General features: G+C 43.3%; 1 protein-coding gene across 1 annotated transcript in view; it reads right to left on the bottom strand.

The window, feature by feature from the left end:
• The window catches only part of LOC145392105 (alpha-amylase 2-like), a 230,703-nt gene that overhangs the window by 12,063 nt on the left and 198,972 nt on the right, over positions 1–19,668 (bottom strand). The window contains exons 8-9 of the mRNA XM_080266559.1: positions 12,715–12,962; positions 5,634–5,850 (exon numbers count right to left, since the gene is read on the bottom strand). Of these exons, the coding sequence (XP_080122685.1) occupies positions 5,634–5,850; positions 12,715–12,962 (465 nt within the window). The remainder of the gene's footprint in view (positions 1–5,633; positions 5,851–12,714; positions 12,963–19,668) is intronic.

The following is a 19,668-nucleotide window of genomic DNA, read 5'->3' as shown; positions in this document are numbered from 1 at the left end:
CACCATATAATTGCATACCACACAGTAACATCACTTAACCACATGTCACATAATCACACGCCATCTAATCACGCCACACAGTCACGTCACTTGATCACATGCCACAGTCACATATCACATCCAACATAGTCATCCATCATCATCATATGTCAGTCATGTCATATAACCACATGTCACAGTCACATGTCAAATAGTTACATTACATTATCATACGTCACAGTCAAGTCACAGTTACATCTCATATAGTCACACACCACATAACCACATAATCACATATCACATACACGTCACATAGTCACATGCCATATATTCATACAACGCATAATCACATGTCACATATTCACGGCCCATAGTAACATGTTACAGTCACACAACGCATAATCACATGCCACATAGTTACACAACATATTCGCTTGCTACATAATCACATTATAGAGGATATCACATAGTCACATACCACATAATTACGTATCACATGAATTATTCACCTCACATAGTCTCATGTCACGTGCCTACATGAAACATACTCATATACTACGAAGTCACTCACTGCCTCATGGACACCATACATTCATAAGTTGCACTTCAGTGACACAACACATACTCTGTACCGTAACAATCAACAGGTCAAATACCACTCCAAACCAAATGTTCATGCGCAGCACCAAAGCATAATATATGAAATCACAGGCTATAATATGAAACTACCATTTTTACACATACAAACTTAGCCAGTAAAACACTCCTACTTTTACGTGTATTATAATCATACCTTTCCGACTGGAACTTGGCCAGCGTGGGGAAGGGTTAATACTGTCCATCACTCTCTTTCCATGAAGTCTGGTCTTGCAGTGGATCTCATGAGCACTGACACAGATACAAATATACTGTATGAGAATCGGTCCAGGTCATCTTCCTGGTCCAGTACCAGCCTAACAGATGGCATGTACAGCACGTGTTTGACAGATTGGGTGACCGTGTGGTGCTGGCACAAATTGTTACTGATCTTACGTACTGTTTGTATACTAGAGCTTCTGCTTTTTTTTTTTTTTTTTTTGTTATATCCAAAGTCGATGTCTTTGTAATCATTCACAGTATTGAAGGCCACTAGTTTATCTTTTAATGTGCTGCGTGCGGCAAGTGTTGTCGAGGCGTATATCACACCTATTATTGTAGTGTGTGTGTGTGTGTGTGTGTGTGTGTGTGTGTGTGTGTGTGTGTGTGTGTGTGTGTGTGTGTGTGTGTGTGTGTGTGAAACAATGAAGGCAACGATAAGTTCAAAATCCTCACTAGTTTTCTTCTTTATTCTTGATTAGATGTCTGGAGATGCACTACCTCTTGATATCTCGTACATGGCCCATGAAGGATAGTCCGTTGTCATATTTCACTCCAAGGATCTTAATGGAGGAGGGGGGGGTGTAGAACACGTACATTGTTCATTTCAGTGCTTACTGCTGGTGATGAGTGTGGTGGTGGATTTGGCTGGGGCGATCGTCAGCCCGTTGTCCTTGACCCAAATGTGCAGTGTGATGATTTAGTCCTGTTGCAGTGTGAAGGCTGTCTGTAATGTGTGTGGTTGTCGAGGTGATGTCATCTGCATATGAGGCAATGTTTGTGGGTGACTGGGGTGTAGGAATATCATGCATGAATAGGCTGAGGACTGTGGGTGAAAGAACAGAGCCCTATGGAACTCCGTCAGGGAAATTTCATGTTCGTGATGAATTGCCCTGGAATGTAACATGTGCCTGTACACTGGTGTTCTCCATGTTTGTGTTGCATATCTTGTTGATTAGTTTGCATCGGGGGATGACACTGAAGGCTTTACTAATACCTGTATCTATTGTTGTGAGAAGTGTGCATTGTACAAATGTTGCGGAATTAATACCATCTAATGTTTGTTGTGTAAGATTAGTCAGTGAGGTGTTTGCAAAGTGTAGTGCTATAAATTCGTGTTGGGTAGGAGTAATGGGAACACAGGGTGTAACTGTTGAGAATGAGACGTTCAGTTAAGCTGGATGGTGTACTAAGTAGTGTTAGGGGTCTTTACGAAAAAGGGTGTGTTGAGTCCTTGTTTTGTTTAAGTATAGTAATAATTGTTCAATGTTTCCAAATATTGTGAATGCTACAGTGTGCGTATGAGTAGCTGCTGATGTTTGTGTGGCCTTAATGCCTTGTGGTCCTAAATGTTTCAGGTGCAGGTTGCTGGTCAGACCCTATGCTTGTAGAGTTCTATGTTTTCTTCATCGTACGTGTCTGTTCTGGAGTGAATGAGGGTGCATTGTTATTGAGTAGAAAGGACTGGCTATGGTGTGAGGGTTCTTTTTCAGTCTCATTGCCTGTTGGTGTTGCAGTAAGTGACTTATCTTTGCGTTGTGGTTCACGAGTGTGTGTGTGTGTGTGTGTGTGTGTGTGTGTGTGTTTGTGTGTTTTTTGAAGGGATTTGTAGGGTGTTGGCAGTGACTTTGGCGGTGTGGATCTTAGAGGTGCATATTTGCGATTTAGTGATATTAATTATTTTGTAGAATCAAAAGGAATTGTGGAATGATTAAGTGTTGTTACAAGTTTTCCGTTTTCTTTGTACTAATTTTGCTGTTGATCTCACTGTTTAGTTTTTGAAGCCTTGTGATGGTGTTGTGTGTGTGTGGGGGGGGGGGGGAGGAAGGGGAGTTGTGTTAAGTTGGTCGCAACTCCGGGCAATCTCCAGTGTGTGGGTTGTAATGTTTTCTGGTGCCTCATGGAATGTGGTGTATGTCTGCGCTGAGTATAATGTTTTCGAACTTTGTAATGGACCTATTATTGTAGGCGATAGGCGTATTGTAATGTACTGTACCTATTATTGTAAATGATGGGCATGTTATTTATTATGCTGACGTATTGTCTGTTTCTTCAGTGCATTTCATCCATTCTGCATCCTTATAATTTGTATACGCGAGGCGTGATCGCTCTGGTTTGGATTGGATTTTTATGTTGATAATGGTAGGGAGATGATCAGGAGCAAGTTTCAGCTCTGTTCGCCAGGTGGTGTTGAGTGCAAGTGTTGGCGAACAGAATGTGATGTCTGAGGAGGAGGGGTGTGGTTTGCCTAGTTAGGGATGCGGGTGTATTGTGTGGTCTCACTGAGAATGAACGTTATGTTGAGTAGCGAAACAGTGTCGAGACCGGCGGTTGATTTGATTTTGTTCGTACCATGCTGCATTTAGCGTTAACAGCTACCAGCAGTGACAGAATTAGGTGTCTACTCTATGTTAGGGTTAGGGGTAGGAGCTGAGGGTTGTATTGAGCTGGAACAGCTTGAGAGGTGTCAGGGGGTAACGTAACTGTGGAAAAAAAATAACTTGTTTGTGACCTCATTTGACACTGAGTGACTATTAAATTTCTAGTGTGTCATTCTGAAGAAATGGTTGTGTTGTTTGTGTTGTGTCCTTTTAGGGGATTAATGGGTAAATGAATGTAACGAGGTCTTCTCCATGGTCTTCACTTTTGTGGGAGTGAATGTGAGTAGTGTTTGATTTGGTGGGTTTATTGTGTGTGTGTGTGTGTGTGTGTGTGTGTGTGTGTGTGTGTGTGTGTGTGTGTGTGTGTGTGTGTGTGTGTGTGTGTGTGTGTGTGTTCTTACCTAACTGTTCTTATCTAATTGTATCTTAACAGGAATGAGTCAAGCTCGGACTATCCCGTGTATTAAACCATTTTTATCACACATATCCTTAAATTTATGAATTGTTTTGGCACACACTATTTCATTTGGTAGTGCATTCCACTGATCAATTGCCCTATTAGGGAAACTGAATTTCCGTACGTCTTTATCACCTCTCTTTTTATGCAGTTTTTTGCAGTGTCCTCTTGCTGATGTTTCCCCATAGGCTATATACCGGTACTCATTTATGTCTATTTTCTCTTTCCCTGAGACACCTTTATATATCATAATCATGTCTCCTCTTTTCCTCCTTTCCTGTAGTGTTGGCAGATTCAATTTTTCTCGTCTTTCTTCGTAGCTTAGCTCCATTAAGCTTGGTACCCATCTTGTAGCGCCCCTTTGAACTTTTTCAGTCTTATCTGTGTGTGTGTGTGTGTGTGTGTGTGTGTGTGTGTGTGTGTGTGTGTGTGTGTGTGTGTGTGTGTGTGTGCGTGTGTGTGTTAGCTTTGTTTCCTATTGAAGTGTTTTGTGTATATTATCGTTTTTTTTTTTTTTTTTTTTTTTTTTTAGGTCTTCAACATTTAGCTGTAAAATGTTTATGCGTCTTCAAGGCGGTGTGAGTCCTGTTTGTTCCTGTATGGTTGGTGCAGCGCTTGTATGTAGGAGTAAAGTTTGGTGTCTGTGGCTATGTGAGTGAAGGGTTGTTGGAGAGGATGGGGGAAGTTGTGTCTGGTGTGACAAGAGGAGCGTTTGTGGATGTGTTGCACCTGTCACACACCCGTGTACTGTGGCACTATCTGGCATTTGTTAGTGTAGTGCATGTCATGTGGAACCATTCTCTGCAAGAAGTGCATTGAACAGATCCACGTGTTTATTTTTCGCCTGTGATGTGTAGGGAGCAACAGGGCATATGTATCATGTTTGGGGACCAGGTTTGCTCTCAATGTCTCCAACTAATGTGAAAAGCAGGGAAATGGCTGCTGGAGAGCGAGTTCCCTTAGCGCAAAAAAGGCATAGTGAGCAACTGCTCCCAAGCGGGAGTCGATGCCCTGCCAGGCTGGACGGGGGTCCTCCTCGAGGGACACAGGGCAGGACGAGAAAGTTTCATTCCCAGGTAGGAGGCTCATCTGATTCTTTCCTCCCAGGACAACAGTGGCATTGCGGGAAGGCTCTTCTTTTCCAGTAAACTTACCATATGCTTTCTTCATGGGTCTTTATTCATCAATGAATATACGCCCAGTTTCTTGCCGTAGCTTTGTTTTTGAAAAAAAAAAAAAAGTGAAATAGGAAGATACCATGCACTCTCCTTTCCTTATCCATTTCATTCCCTGTACCCATAACTCATTCTCGTACCTATAAGCAGAGTTACTGGGGATGAACGGGAGCACACACACTCAATACCCCATGTAGGATATCGTCACTGCGAGGGTGGGGGAAGTAGGTACAGAATAAGAAAGAAGTGTAAGAACCAAATGTGAATATATGAGAAATGGGGCATGAGAATGGAGAGCCTAGAAGAGGAAGAGATTGACGAACAACAAGTTTGTCAAGTGCGTAGTATGAGAGGATTGCAACCCACTGGCGGACAGGCCGGGAAACCGGTACCCTATATATACAAATAGAAAGATGGAAAGAGAGACGAAAAAAAAAAAAAAAGACCAGCAAACCTGAAATGGAAGTAAGAAAGCATGATGTACAAGGTGAGACAATTTGGAAATCATAACTAAGATACACAAAGAAGCCTGCGATCAACTTTCTGTCGTAACTATTATTTATTTTTACAATAAGGATTTATAGTATTGAATCTTCTCATATCTCTTGCTCTTTTTGCAATCTTCTGTGAGACAGGGAGATTATCACAAGATAATTTTAGACTTGCAGGAAGGACAAAGAAGGGAGAACAAAAACTTTCCGTGTCTCCTTCTTCCTACAAATAAAAATCTGCGTTATGGGAGAGAACTGACCGAAAATTTGTGTGAATCTATGACCAGGCTCCTACCTTCAGCAATGTTATGAAATTCCACCATGTTGTAGATCTGCTTCCACCTGTGCTCGCACATCCACCCACCAGTGCAGCTGTTGTCGTCCCTCATGGTGGGGGAGATGATGTTGTAGTCGGTATCGTGGGGCGGGCCAATCCACTCTTCATCCCAACTGTACGACGACATCACCCTGGGCACACCATAGGGCCACGCCAGCATGAAGGCATTGGCCATCTGTGAGCAGAACATGAACATGATGCTGTAGGGTTTTGTTGATGTTATTTTTTTCACTTCATTGCTTTCATTTTTTTGGGAGACTTTTTGAAATGAGGAGGTTAAACATACCACAGCCTTTATTAACCCCATCCTCACATAAGGTCTCCCCAAAATCTGAATAAAATTGTCTGGAGGCCGTATGATTAAATCAGTAAAGTAGGATGCCAGGTTGAAGGTGTGACATATCGGTAACTGGAATAAAAAGGATGACGGTTAATGCCTGTCTACTGCACGAGTAAGGCTGACAGTCTATATATGACATGTTTCAGTCTTTCCCGAGACTACAAAACGCAACCGTCCAATGTGTAATTCAGGCAGGTTCCTATTTTCATTCCAAATGCGAACAGGTTGGGGTACAGAAGAATTTTCCAAAAGGTCTCATGGCCATCCCCGAAATCAAGTCCAGTCGTGGGATCCTCGAACACTGTCACGATCGATTTCCTGTGGTAGCTTCATTTTTTTTTTTTCCAGGATGGACAAGATGAGGGACGTTTATACGTTCTTTCGGTAACTTTTCTGCCAATATAAAAACTGTCAGAACGATTTTTTTTTTTTTTTTTTTTTTTTTTTTTTTTTTTACTGAAGGAAGAGAGACACGGCAAGATTTTGCTCTCCATATGCTTTCCACAAAAATAAATCGTAGTTACGACAGGGAATCGATCATAAATCTGTTAGAGAATCTCACAACAGGATGTCGGATGTAGTCCAAATGCGCTTGCGAGTACACTACCGTCACCCTACTGTGAGAAAAAAAAAAATTACTGATGAAGGAAGGGATGCAGTGCTTGCCATGTGTTTCCTGAGTAGTGTCAATGATAAGTAATCTATCTATTTATATACCTAGGCTGCTTCCCCCAAGGAGAGGGAGGTAGCCGAGACAGGACGACACACTCCCCATTTACTCATCCATTCAAACACATTCATTCGCATCTTAGCCCCAAAGGGAAGAATGGACAGATCCTCACCGCACAAGGGTCAACTGTGCAATGCAATCAGTGACATCCGCAGCAGGGCCCGACAGCAGAGCTGGTTTACCCCTGCCACATCATAACAGACCCATCCACTTACCCGCACCTGACCTGACTAGCTGATCAGACCAAATGCGGGAGAATATCTCCTCAGGGCTGCGTCATCACTTATTCATTCACAATTTCTCTCCATTTATTTCTGTCACGCACAGCCACTCTTCCTTGCTCAACAGATATCCCTCTCGCATCCAGCGCTCTCTTCACACTGTCCATCCATCCTATTCGTGGTCTTCCTCTCAGCCTTACACCTCTCACATCAGATCTAGTTATCTTTTTCACCAATCGCTCATTATCCATTCTCTCCATATGCCCAAACCATCGCAACACCCTCTGCTCAACTCTATCAGCCATCTCCCGAACAACTCCAGTTCTCCTTCGAACTTCATCATTTCGCACTCGATCTATATGCGTCACTCCACACATACTCCTCAGACACCTCATCTCCATTACATTCTAACTTTTCCTCTCTGCTACACCCATATTCCATGTTTCAGCCCCATATAACGCAGTCGGTACCACAACACACTCATACAGCCTTCTCTTTACATCCATTCTAAACGAACGACATCTAAACACTTTTTTCATTCCTCCCAGCACCTTTCCTACTTCATTTATTCTAAACTTCACCTCTGCATCTATTCTTCCATCCAAAGCAACATGTGACCCTAGATATTTAAAACACTCTACCTCCTCAAGCAACTTGCCATTCAAAACAATATTCATCCCCCTTCCATCTACCAATCTCGTACACTTCATCACTTTACTCTTATTCTCATTTACTTTCAATTTCCTCCTTTCACACACCCTTCCAAACTCCTCTACCAAATGCCTCAATCTCTCCTCTGAATCAGCCACAAGTGCAGTATCATCTGCAAACAGCAGCTGCTTCAGATTCCACTCTCCACCATCAACATTCACAAGACTCAGACCTCCACCTAAAACTCTTGCATTCACCTCCCTTACAACACCATCCATGTAAATATCAAACAACCAAGGCGACATCACACATCCCTGTCGCAGCCCCACCCTCACGGGAAACCAATCACTCACAGCATTTCCCACTCTTACACACGGTCTACTATTTACATAAAAACTTTTCACTCCTTTTAGTAACCTACCATCAAGTCCATACAATCTTAAAACAGTCCACAAAGCCTCCCTATCAATTCTATCATACGCTTTCTCTAAATCCATGAATGCCCAAAACACATCCTTACCTTTCGATAAATACTTTTCACATACTTGTCTCACAGCAAACACCTGATCCACGCATCCCCTCCCTCTCCTAAAGCCACACTGCTCATCACCAATCACTCCCTCTGTACCCTCTCTAACTCTCATAACTAACACTCTACCATAAACCTTACCTACAACACTCAACAGACTTATACCCTTAAAGCTAGTACATTCATACTTATCACCCTTGCCTTTATACAACGGGACCACACAAGCACTTGCCCAGTCAATTGGCACCATACCTTTCACAAAGCACACATTCAACAATCTTACTAACCAGTCAACAATAGTCACTCCACCACCCTTCAGGCATTCCACAGCACATCCATCCATACCTGCAGCTTTCCCTGTTTTCATCTCCTTTACTGCCTTCTCCACTTCCTCCTTCGTGATCAAAGAATCATTCAACTTTCCCAACATATTTATTCCTTGCACCCTTCCATCTGCCACAATCTCAGCCACCCTTTCCTCCTCTACATTTAACAATCTTCCAAAATACTCTGCCCATCTCTTCCTTACTGCATCTATCTCAATTAACATCCTTCCATCCTCTGCTTTTACTCACTCTTCCTTCCCAGACTCTCCCTTTCGCACCCTTTTCACCTCCTTCCAAAAAATTTTCTTATTCGGTTGAAAATTCTCAGACAGCCACCTACCCAACCTCTCATCTGCTGCCACTTTAGCATCACGCACAGCCCTTCTCGTCCTATTCCTCTTTTCCTTATACCTTTCATATGACATCTCATCCTTCCTCTGCAGCCACACTTCATATGCACGTCTCTTCTCAGCCACAGCCATACTTACTTCCTCGCACCACCATTCACTTCCTTTTCTTACACCACCACCCACACGTCTCACACCACACATCTCTTCTGTATGCCCCACCATAGCACTCTTAAACAACTGCCATTCCTCCTCCACACTGCCATTTTCCCTATCTTTCACTGCGTTCCGCTCATCTATCAATTTCTCCTGATACTCTGTCTTTTTCTCACCCATCTCTTACCGACTCTTAACTTTTCCTCCACCAGGTAGTGGTCAGACATACCTCCACCCTCCCCTCTCAGAACTCTCACATCCAACAAACTTCCTATTACATTCCTAGATACAACCACATTGTCCATCAAAGCTCTATGAACAATCCTTCCACCCTCCTCTCTCACCCATGTATACTTATAAATAACTTTCTTCTCAAACAGCGTATTTCCAATCACCATCTCTCGCTCAACACACATCGCTATCATTCGTTCCCCATTTTCATTTCTTCCAGGCACACCATGCATACCAACTACACCTTCAACTGCTACATTTCCCACTCTAGCATTCAGATCTCCCATCATTACCACATTCACATTCGCTCCAAAACTCTCCAGACACTTATCAACATCATTCCAGAAAGACTCCCTCTCTTCTTCATCCCTTTCACTACCTGGCCCATATGCACTCACAAACACCCACAACTCACGTTCAAATTTCGCTTTCACCCACATCAGTCTCGATGACACCTCCTTCCATTCAGTCACACACTGCTTTGCTTCCGGACTCAGTAACAAGGCCACACCTTCTCTTGCCCTTCCTCTATCAACACCTGACAATCTTCCATTCAGACATCCAAACATAGACTCATCCTTCCCTTTCATCTTCGTTTCACTCAAAGCTAACACATCCAACTTTCTTCTCACAAACATTCTCCCAATCTCCTCCCTTTTAGCCTCAATCGTACTACATCCACGCACATTCATAGACCCAGTCTTCATGGTACGGGGATAATAAGGCACAATAATGTTACGACTCCATTATCCATTACTTGTTTGTATGCTGTCACGTAGTTCACTCAACCTTGGTGATATGATGAAGAGATGGAGGAATGTTTTTAAAGTTTCGAATGGAAATGATGAATGAGTGGCTATGGTGGAATATTTTCTTGGCTGATGAAGTGCATGATGAAAAGATCACTAAGTCTGACTGGGTAAGATGAGTGGAGGCTGAAGAAGCATTACAGAAAACTGTGCGATTGTAAAAATTGCCCCCCCCCCAAAAAAAAAAGGAGAGGGGGAGGAGCAACCATAGTTTTGTGGAGAGGTTGTTTAGTCTTTTCAGTGTATGTCTGTATGAAGGTGAGATTTCAGAAGGCTTGCACAATGCGTGTATTTTTGCCTCTGTATAATGAGAAGGGCGTGAACAGGGACACAAGAATTTCGGAGATTTAAGTCCGCTGAACACACCGGGCAAGGTGTATGAAAGACTGGGGAGTGAAAAACAAGTGCAACATGCTGAACACCACGTTAGGAAGGAACAGGGAGGTTTAAGCAGGGGAGTCTTTATTTATCTGGCATTTGTTTGGGGAAATGTGCGTGAAAAATACATTGACATAAGGAGAGATGTGTATATAGTTATTATGCATCACGAGACGACATATGTCACTGAAGTCAGAAACATCTTTGTAGCTAGTATTACATATGTATGGAGTGGAAGAAAAGCTTTCAGGTGCAGTGATGTGTGTTTATTACTAGGGTAGGCATGGATGCGAGGGGGAAGAGAATAAGGTAAATGGTCTAAGATTAAGGTGGGGGTGCGTCAGGGAAGTGTTATATCGCCATCACTCTTCAAACTGTTCATGGATTGACTGGCGGGAGAGAAGATTGTAAGGATACTGGGAAGCAAGAACAATTTAAAGAATGCCAAAAGAGTGAGAAAAAGTGAGACAATGTGCAATAAACCAGTTGTTTGCAGATGATACAGCAGTGGTCGCAGACTCAGTATGTAAACTACGGCAGTTATATCCGAGTCTGGAGGAGTATGCAACAGTGGGAAGATCAAAGCAAATTCGAGAAAGAATAATGTGATGAGATGTAGCAGTGATGAGATGTGACAAGTATTACATAATTACTGTATGTATGAGGTGAAAGGAAAGCTTTCACCTATAGGACAGTTTGAGGATAAGTCGAAATGGGAAAGATTTGGAGAAAGTGAAGTATTTCCGGCACCTGGGGTGGGTAGAGCTCAATTGGTAGAAAGGTTGCCTGCTGTCCTAACGGACCCGGGTTCAAATCCCGCTGGGGCAGGGAACAGTTTAAGGATTTGAATTTCATAAAAATCAGACTTTACTGATCTACCAGAAGACCCGCCGACATGTAAAAATACCCCCGCTAATACCAATGCACCAGTCTTGTATGAGACAGCCCAAGCATGTATTCAGTATGGACGGTGGGTGTTAGCGCCGAAGTGGTGACATGTAGAGGTGTGCGGTACGTAGGAGGACTACTGGACCTTGAAAGCAGGCTGTGAAGCCTATGGCCAGAGTCGGACACATAAAAAAAAAATGCAACCGGAGGAAATTAAATATGTCACAGGCTAGGAGAGGGGCATAAGTGTTGGGGACGTAGAGAGATACTTGGAAAGAATGATCGGTGTCTGTTCAAGCGAAGACGGGTATGACCGACGGCACAATGATATTAACTCTGCTGTATAGATATAAGTCGTAAGCCCTGAATGCCAGGGACCGGGAAAGGATGAAAGTATTTGAAATGAAGTGTCTAAGGTATAGATGATTTGACAGGGTGACTAATGATACAGTAAGAAAGAAGCGTGGAAGCAAATGTAGTATGATGGAAAGGACAGATCAGGGTATGTTAGGAGGTGTGGCCATGTGGAGAGAGTGGGTAGTGATAGAAAAATATGTAAGAATAAAAACAGAAGGAGTGAAAGGACGGGGCAGGCCGAAGAGAAGGTGAAGGATACCGTGATTCTGAGTCAGAGGTCTAAGCATCTGGGAGGCTAAGAGGCATGTACAGAATAGAGGAAATTTGACTGAAGAGGTTTAGGGGATGACAAGTGGTCTCAGTGATATATAATAAGCGAGCCATCAATCAGTGGTGCCTGGCTGTGGATGTTTGAAAACTCTTTTGGTGTACATAATTGCATACGACAGCCGAAAGCCTGAATGTGAATAAGTTTATTTTCTTTCTGTTCGTCCTTCCTTTCTTCCTTCTTTTACTTTTTGCTTCTTCTTTTTTTTTTTTTTTTTTTTTTTTCGTCATCCTGCTGGAGTGTGAACAAGTGAATATTAAAATACGGGGAACTTTCATCATCATTCAGTGGGGGGTGTCTGCATGACATAGTTAAGAGAAATGAATTACCTAATACGTAATCAATTGTCTTATATACAACTGGTCAGCTATGGAACAGTTTTCATAGATCGCCCTTCCTCCCTATGACTCCCAGCTTCATGTATAATGTATCGAGACTTTTGAAAACTAAATCACTTCCAATTTGTTCCATTTGTTTTTCTAAGTATACATGGGCTTTGGACAGATTTTTTATTGAATGATCCCTGGGTCCTATTTTCAGGCTCTATAAAAATAATCAATTGTACTGACAGACAGATCATCCATAGAATTGGTGGCACTGTCACAACAAAAGTTGCCGATGATAAGTAAGGAATAGCAGGACAGGGAAAAATTAGCTTCCATTCTTAGAGTACTTTGAACCTTAGGCAATGTGAGGAATGAAAGGGACTTAAAAGTGTGCCAAGTCAGCATCAGTAGAGTCATCTCACTGTGTACAGTCTGGGATCCTTAAAGGTGATGGTGGTGGCTCCCATTCCACTGTGGCCGCGTTGAGTGTCGTGGTTGTCAACAAAAACTATAACTTCATGGCGGTTGCACATGCCCCAACCTTCCCCGAAGGAGGCCAACTGCTTCAGTTGATGGCTTCCACGTAAGGCCTCCCCCAGGAACTTGCCGTACTTAAATTCTGTCACTCGACCGTTGCCAACGTACTCCTCACTCCTCACAGTCTCACCTCCTGTACATTAAGTGATAAACATCAGCAAGGAGCAGATACAAGATACAATTACCGGTAGATTAACAATCAGCAGCACGATAATATACAGTAGATTAAACTTAGTTCATTACCATCAAATGATGCTTTTGAGGAAGTGGTGGTTAAGTAAATTTGAGACATTCTCTACTGTCTGTAAGGACACGGGTTTAATCCTAAGCAGAGGCAGAGTAAATTCCGATAATGTAAATTACGTCAAAACAGACTTTACTGATATTTTGCAAGACCTACCGACACCTCATGGCAATGTCCCTGCTAATACCATCTCATCGGTCGTGAATGTGACGGCCCTATGATGTATTCAGTATGGACTCTCGGCATTAGTTTCGAAGTGGTGACATATTATGAAAGTGTGTGACATACAAGAAGACTACTGAAGCCAGAGTAAGACAGAAAAATAATATTCACTGCTTGTCAATTTCTCTCCTCCCCGTGAACGAAAGTAAACTTATTACACAACGATCATAAACGGACCCCATGCCAAAGGATTCCCCAATGCTTTGCTGTTTTGCTGGCACCACAGTATTTCTACAACATTTCAAATACAGTAGTTCCTGCACTTCGGTGAAAGTGTAATCACCGATAAAATTACAAGTAATTCCAGTGACAAGCCATTTCACAAAATTATGTATTTCAAGGGGACTTCTTGTGGACCGTTTAATCAATAGTGGAACCTTGGAATGTTGAGGGCTTACGTCATCATAAACACCATATGCCTTCTTTCCACTAAATGACGGGATAAGGTAGATTCAAGAACAGAATGTACATAAGTGGGAAATTGGAAAATCTGTTATCAGCACACACACACACACACACACACACACACAAATAAATATATATATATATATATATATATATATATATATATATATATATATATATATATATATATATAAATCATCATCATCATCATCATCAGCCGTTGAGGTCCATTGCAGGACCGGCCTATCCCTACCGAAGCAGGGACGATACAGCCAATGTATCTCTACCCAGTGGCTTAGGCTGTCTGGTAGAGACTGTATGTAGGGTGAGAAGTGCTTGTGAGTGTGATTGTAGTGTTGCAGTGGCTTTGGATGTGTATATAGTCTGTGAACCAAGTGTAATCGGCCCACCTTAAGCCGATTGGGTGCAAACATACTAGTATGCGACACTGGTTCAACAACAGCACCCCTTGTGTCCGACAAAGTAGCAAGTGGCTTGGAGAACGCTTCCCAAAGAGTTTACAACTCTGGCGGGAGGCTAACCCACGCTCACCAGCGTGCGAAACGCACACTGTACCACTGTACCACAGAGGCTCCATATATATATATATATATATATATATACCTAGGCTGCTTCCCCCAAGGAAAGGGAGGTAGCCGAGACAGGACGACACACTCGCCATTTACTCATCCATTTAAACACATTCATTCGCATCTTAGCCCCAAAGGGGAGAAAGGAGAGATCCTCACCGCACCACACCACACAAGGGTCAACTGCGCAATGCAATCAGTGACATCCGCAGCAGGGCCCGACAGCAGAACTGGTTTACCCCTGCAACATCATAACAGACCCATCCACTTACCCGCACCTGACCTGACTAGCTGATCAGACCAAATGCGGGAGAATATCCCCTCAGGGCTGCGTCATCACTTATTCATTCACAATTTCTCTCCATTTATTTCTGTCAAGCACAGCCACTCTTCCTTGCTCAACAGACATCCCTCTCGCATCCAGCACTCTCTTCACACTGTCCATCCATCCTATTCGTGGTCTTCCTCTCAGCCTTACACCTCTCACATCAGATCTAGTTATCTTTTTCACCAATCGCTCATTATCCATTCTCTCCATATGCCCAAACCATCGCAACACCCTCTGCTCAACTCTACCAGCCATCTCCCGAACAACTCCAGTTCTCCTTCGCACTTCATCATTTCGCACTCGATCCATACGCGTCACTCCACACATACTCCTCAGACACCTCATCTCCATTACATTCAAGCTTTTCCTCTCTGTTACACCCATATTCCATGTTTCAGCCCCATATAATGCAGTCGGTACCACAACACCCTCATACAGCCTTCTCTTTACATCCATTCTGAGCGAACAACATCTAAACACTTTTTTCATTCCTCCCAGCACCTTTCCTACTTCATTTATTCTAAACTTCACTTCTGCATCTCTTCTTCCATCCACAGCAACATGTGACCCGAGATATTAACACTCTACCTCCTCAAGCAACTCGCCATTCAAAACTATATTCATCTCCCTACCATCTACCAACCTCGTACACTTCATCACTTTACTCTTATTCTCATTTACTTTCAATTTCCTCCTTTCACACACCCTTCCAAACTCCTCTACCAACTGTCTCAATCTCTCCTCTGAATCAGCCACCAGTGCGGTATCATCTGCAAACAGCAGCTGCTTCAGATTCCACTCTCCACCATCAACATTCACCAGACTCAGACCTCCACCTAAAACTCTTGCATTCACCTCCCTTACAACACCATCCATGTAAATATTAAACAACCAAGGCGACATCACACACCCCTGTCGCAACCCCACTTTCACGGGAAACCAATCACTCACAGCATTTCCCACTCTTACACATGCTCTACTATTTACATAAAAACTTTTCACTCCTTTTAGTAACCTACCATCAAGTCTATACAAACTTAAAACAGTCCACAAAGCCTCCCTATCAATTCTATCATATGCTTTCTCTAAATCCATAGATGCCCAAAACACATCCTTACCTTTCGCTAAATACTTTTCACATACTTGTCTCACAGCAAACACCTGATCCACGCATCCCCTCCCTCTCCTAAAGCCACACTGCTCATCACCAATCAGTCCCTCTGTACCCTCTCTAACTCTCATAATTAACACTCTACCATACACCTTACCTACAACACTCAACAGACTTATACCCCTAAAGCTAGTACATTCATACTTATCACCCTTGCCTTTATACAACGGGACCACACAAGCACTTGCCCAGTCAACTGGCACCATACCTTTCACAAAGCACACATTCAACAATCTTACTAACCAGTCAACAATAGTCACTCCACCACCCTTCAGGCATTCCACAGCACACCCATCCATACCTGCAGCTTTCCCTGTTTTCATCTCCTTTACTGCCTTCTCCACTTCCTCCTTCGTGATCAAAGAATCATTCAACTCTCCCAACACATTTATTGCTTGCACCCTTCTATCCGCCACAATCTCAGCCACCCTTTCCTCCTCTACATTTAACAATCATTCAAAATACTCTGCCCATCTCTACCTTACTGCATCCATCTCATTTAACATCCTTCCATCCTCTGCTTTTACTCACTCTTCCATCCCAGACTCTCCCTTTCGCACCCTTTTCACCTCCTTCCAAAAAATTTTCTTATTCTGTTGAAAATTCTCTGTCAGCCGCCTACCCCACCTCTCATCTGCTGCCACTTTAGCATCACGCACAACCCTTCTCGCCCTATTCCTCTTTTCCTTATACCTTTCATATGACATCTCATCCTTCCTCTGCAGCCACACTTCATATGCATGTCTCTTCTCAGCCACAGCCATACTTACTTCCTGACAATCTTCCATTCACACTTCCAAACATAGACTCACCCTTCCCTTTCATCTTCGTTTCACTCAAAGCTAACACATCCAACTTTCTTCTCACAAACATTCTCCCAATCTCCTCCCTTTTAGCCTCAATTGTACTACATCCACGCACATTCATAGACCCAATCTTCAGGGTACGGGGATAACTCCATCCCCCATCCCTTTCTCTGGCCTGTCTCTTTTTAGGAACTAAAAAACAGAGGAGGGGGTCCCTAGTTCCCTCACCCCGCCCCTTTTAGTCGCCTTTTGCGACACGCAGGGAATACGGTGTCAGTATTCTTCCTAACACAACCTGGCCGCAGAGTAGTAGTACCACCCCATAGTGCGGCCAGATTGTGTCCCGCCCGCCACAGGGGGGATATATATATATATATATATATATATATATATATATATATATATATATATATATATGAGCCAGGGTTCGCACCCCGCCAGGGTAATAAACTTTGGGAGTGTTCATCCAGCCACATACTGCATTGGTGGACGCAAGGGGTGCTGTGGTTGAATCAGTGTCGATTACTATAAAGTATGCTTGCACCCAGTCGGCTTGCGCGGGCCGATTACACTTGGTTCACAGACTACATACACATCCAAAGCCACTACAACACCAAAAGTACACTTAAAAGCACTTCTCACCCTACATACAATCTCCACCAGACAGCCTAAGCCACTTGGTAGAGATACATTGATTGTATCGTCCCGACTTCGGTCGGGATAGGCCGGTCCTGCAGTGGATACTCAAACGGCTGGTGATATATATATATATATATATATATATATATATATATATATATATATATATATATATATAGATATATATATAGAGAGATAGATAGATAGATAGATATGTATACAGTATATTGTAACGTCCCTGTCCCACACTGCAACAGGCTCCAACAGCAGTAGTTCAATATAGGAAGGACGTTGCTCAGCGAGTTGTTCTTCCCGTAGTCAGCCTCTCGGTGTGCAGTCACAAGATCAGCTCAGGCGTTGTAAATAAACACTGACCTCTGAAATTCACTGGCTTTATTTTCCAAATAATTACATTTAATGCATGCCAACTTCACTTCACTATTTTCACAAATACTGGAACTACCTATTTTCACTAACTGCAATTACACCTAATGGTTGCCAACAAAACTTCACTATTTTCACAAGTACCGAAGACATACAAACTTCACTAACTGCCCTGACGTTTCACTGACACTGAACAGATACAAACTGAACTGAAAACTGACTGAAACAGCTCTAGTCTCTTCCCCCATCCTTATATAAGCTTCCTATATTCTAGAGTGATCTACTATCTATCTATCTATTGCCAGACGCCTCAATCCCGTTTGGGGTGGCCACAAACAAATCGCCTCCAAGTCGCCCTGTCCCCCGCCATTTCACTGCCCTGCTCCGAACTCACACCCCCCCTCTCTCATATACCTCTCCACCCCATCCCTCCATCTCATCCTCGGCCTCCCCCTCCCTCTTCCCTCCTCCACCTCACCCACATACACTCTCTTCGTCAGTCTTTCACCCTCCATCCTCTCCACATGGCCAAACCACCTCAGTGTGTACCTCATAACGCTTCCTATCACATCCACATCCACACCACAACGCTCCTTTATATTCTCATTTGTCAGCCTGTCTCTCCATGTGACTCCACAGGCTCCTCTTAAATAACTCATTTCCACTGCTCTCACTCTTGACTTGTGTCCTTCCAACAACGTCCAAGCTTCACTTCCATACGTTAGAGTTGGTATCACAATACTGTCATGTCGTAACTTTTTCACTTCCATGCTCACTTCCCTGTTTCTTATCACTGCTTTCAAAGAACCAGCAACCTTTCTTCACTGCTGTACCCTTTCAAGCACTTCACCCTCCAAACCTCCATCCTTACTCATCACACTACCCAAGTACTTAAACGTACTCACATTTTCCAATTCCTCACCATCCAACCTCGCTGTACATTCACTGACTTCACCTCTCTCAAAGACCATCACTTTACTCTTCCCTACATTCATCTTTAGATTCCGTTTCTTACACACTCTCCCAAACTCATCCACCAAGCCTTGCAGCTCCCCTTCGTCTTCACTCAACAACACAGTATCATCTGCAAACAACAGTACAGGGAGTTTCCAAACACTATCCTCTCTCACCAGGGCCACTCCAACATCCACTACCCTGCCTTGTACCTCTTTTATTACCCCATCCATGTACAGATTGAACAACCATGGAGACATGACACATCCCTGTTTCAACCCAACTTTCAAAAAGAAAAATTCACTTAGTTCACCATCCACACGCACTGCAACCTTCACACCATCGTACATACTCTTCACAGCATTCAACAACTTCCCATCTACTCCATATATTCTTAACACTTTCCACAATCCTTGTCTATCCACCCTGTCTTATGCTTTCTCCAAATCCATGAAAGTTGCATACAACTTCTTTCCCTTCTCCAGAAACTTTTCCACTAAAGATCTAAGAATGAATATCTGATCTACACAACCTCTTCCCTTCCTAAAGCCTCCCTGTTCTTCTCCAACTAATTTCTCTGTTCTTTCTCTAACTCTGTCAATAAGTATCCTACCATACACTTTTCCTATTATACTAAGAAGACAAATGCCCGTGTGATTACCACACACTTCTTTTTCCCCTTTTCCTTTGTCTATCTATCTATCTATCTATAGCCCGACGCCCTAATCCCGCAAAGGATGGCCGCAGACAAAACGCCTCCAAGTCACTCTGTCACCCACCATTTGACTCCCCTCCCCCCAATTCCCCCCCCCCTCCCTCATATACCTCTCAACTCCATCCCTCCACCTCATCCTCGGTCTACCCCTCCCTCTCCCTCCCTCCACCTCACCTACATACACCCTCTTAGTCAGTCTTTCATTCTCCATCCTCTCCACATGTCCTTTGTACAAGGGAATAATTATACCTGCCTTCCAATCCTCCGGGACTCTACCTTCCTCCCAGGCCAATCTGCACATCTTCCACATCAGTTCTACTACTATCTCTCCCCCATGCTTCAGCATTTCACCCCACACTCCATCAATTTCTGGGGCTTTCC

This window comes from Coenobita brevimanus, chromosome 21 (assembly GCF_032717465.1).
Source record: "Coenobita brevimanus isolate Jiangsu-jjx chromosome 21, ASM3271746v2, whole genome shotgun sequence".
NCBI lineage: Eukaryota > Metazoa > Arthropoda > Malacostraca > Decapoda > Coenobitidae > Coenobita > Coenobita brevimanus.
Note: the sequence above shows the minus strand (reverse complement) of the source record. Positions and strands in the feature narration are given on the sequence as shown.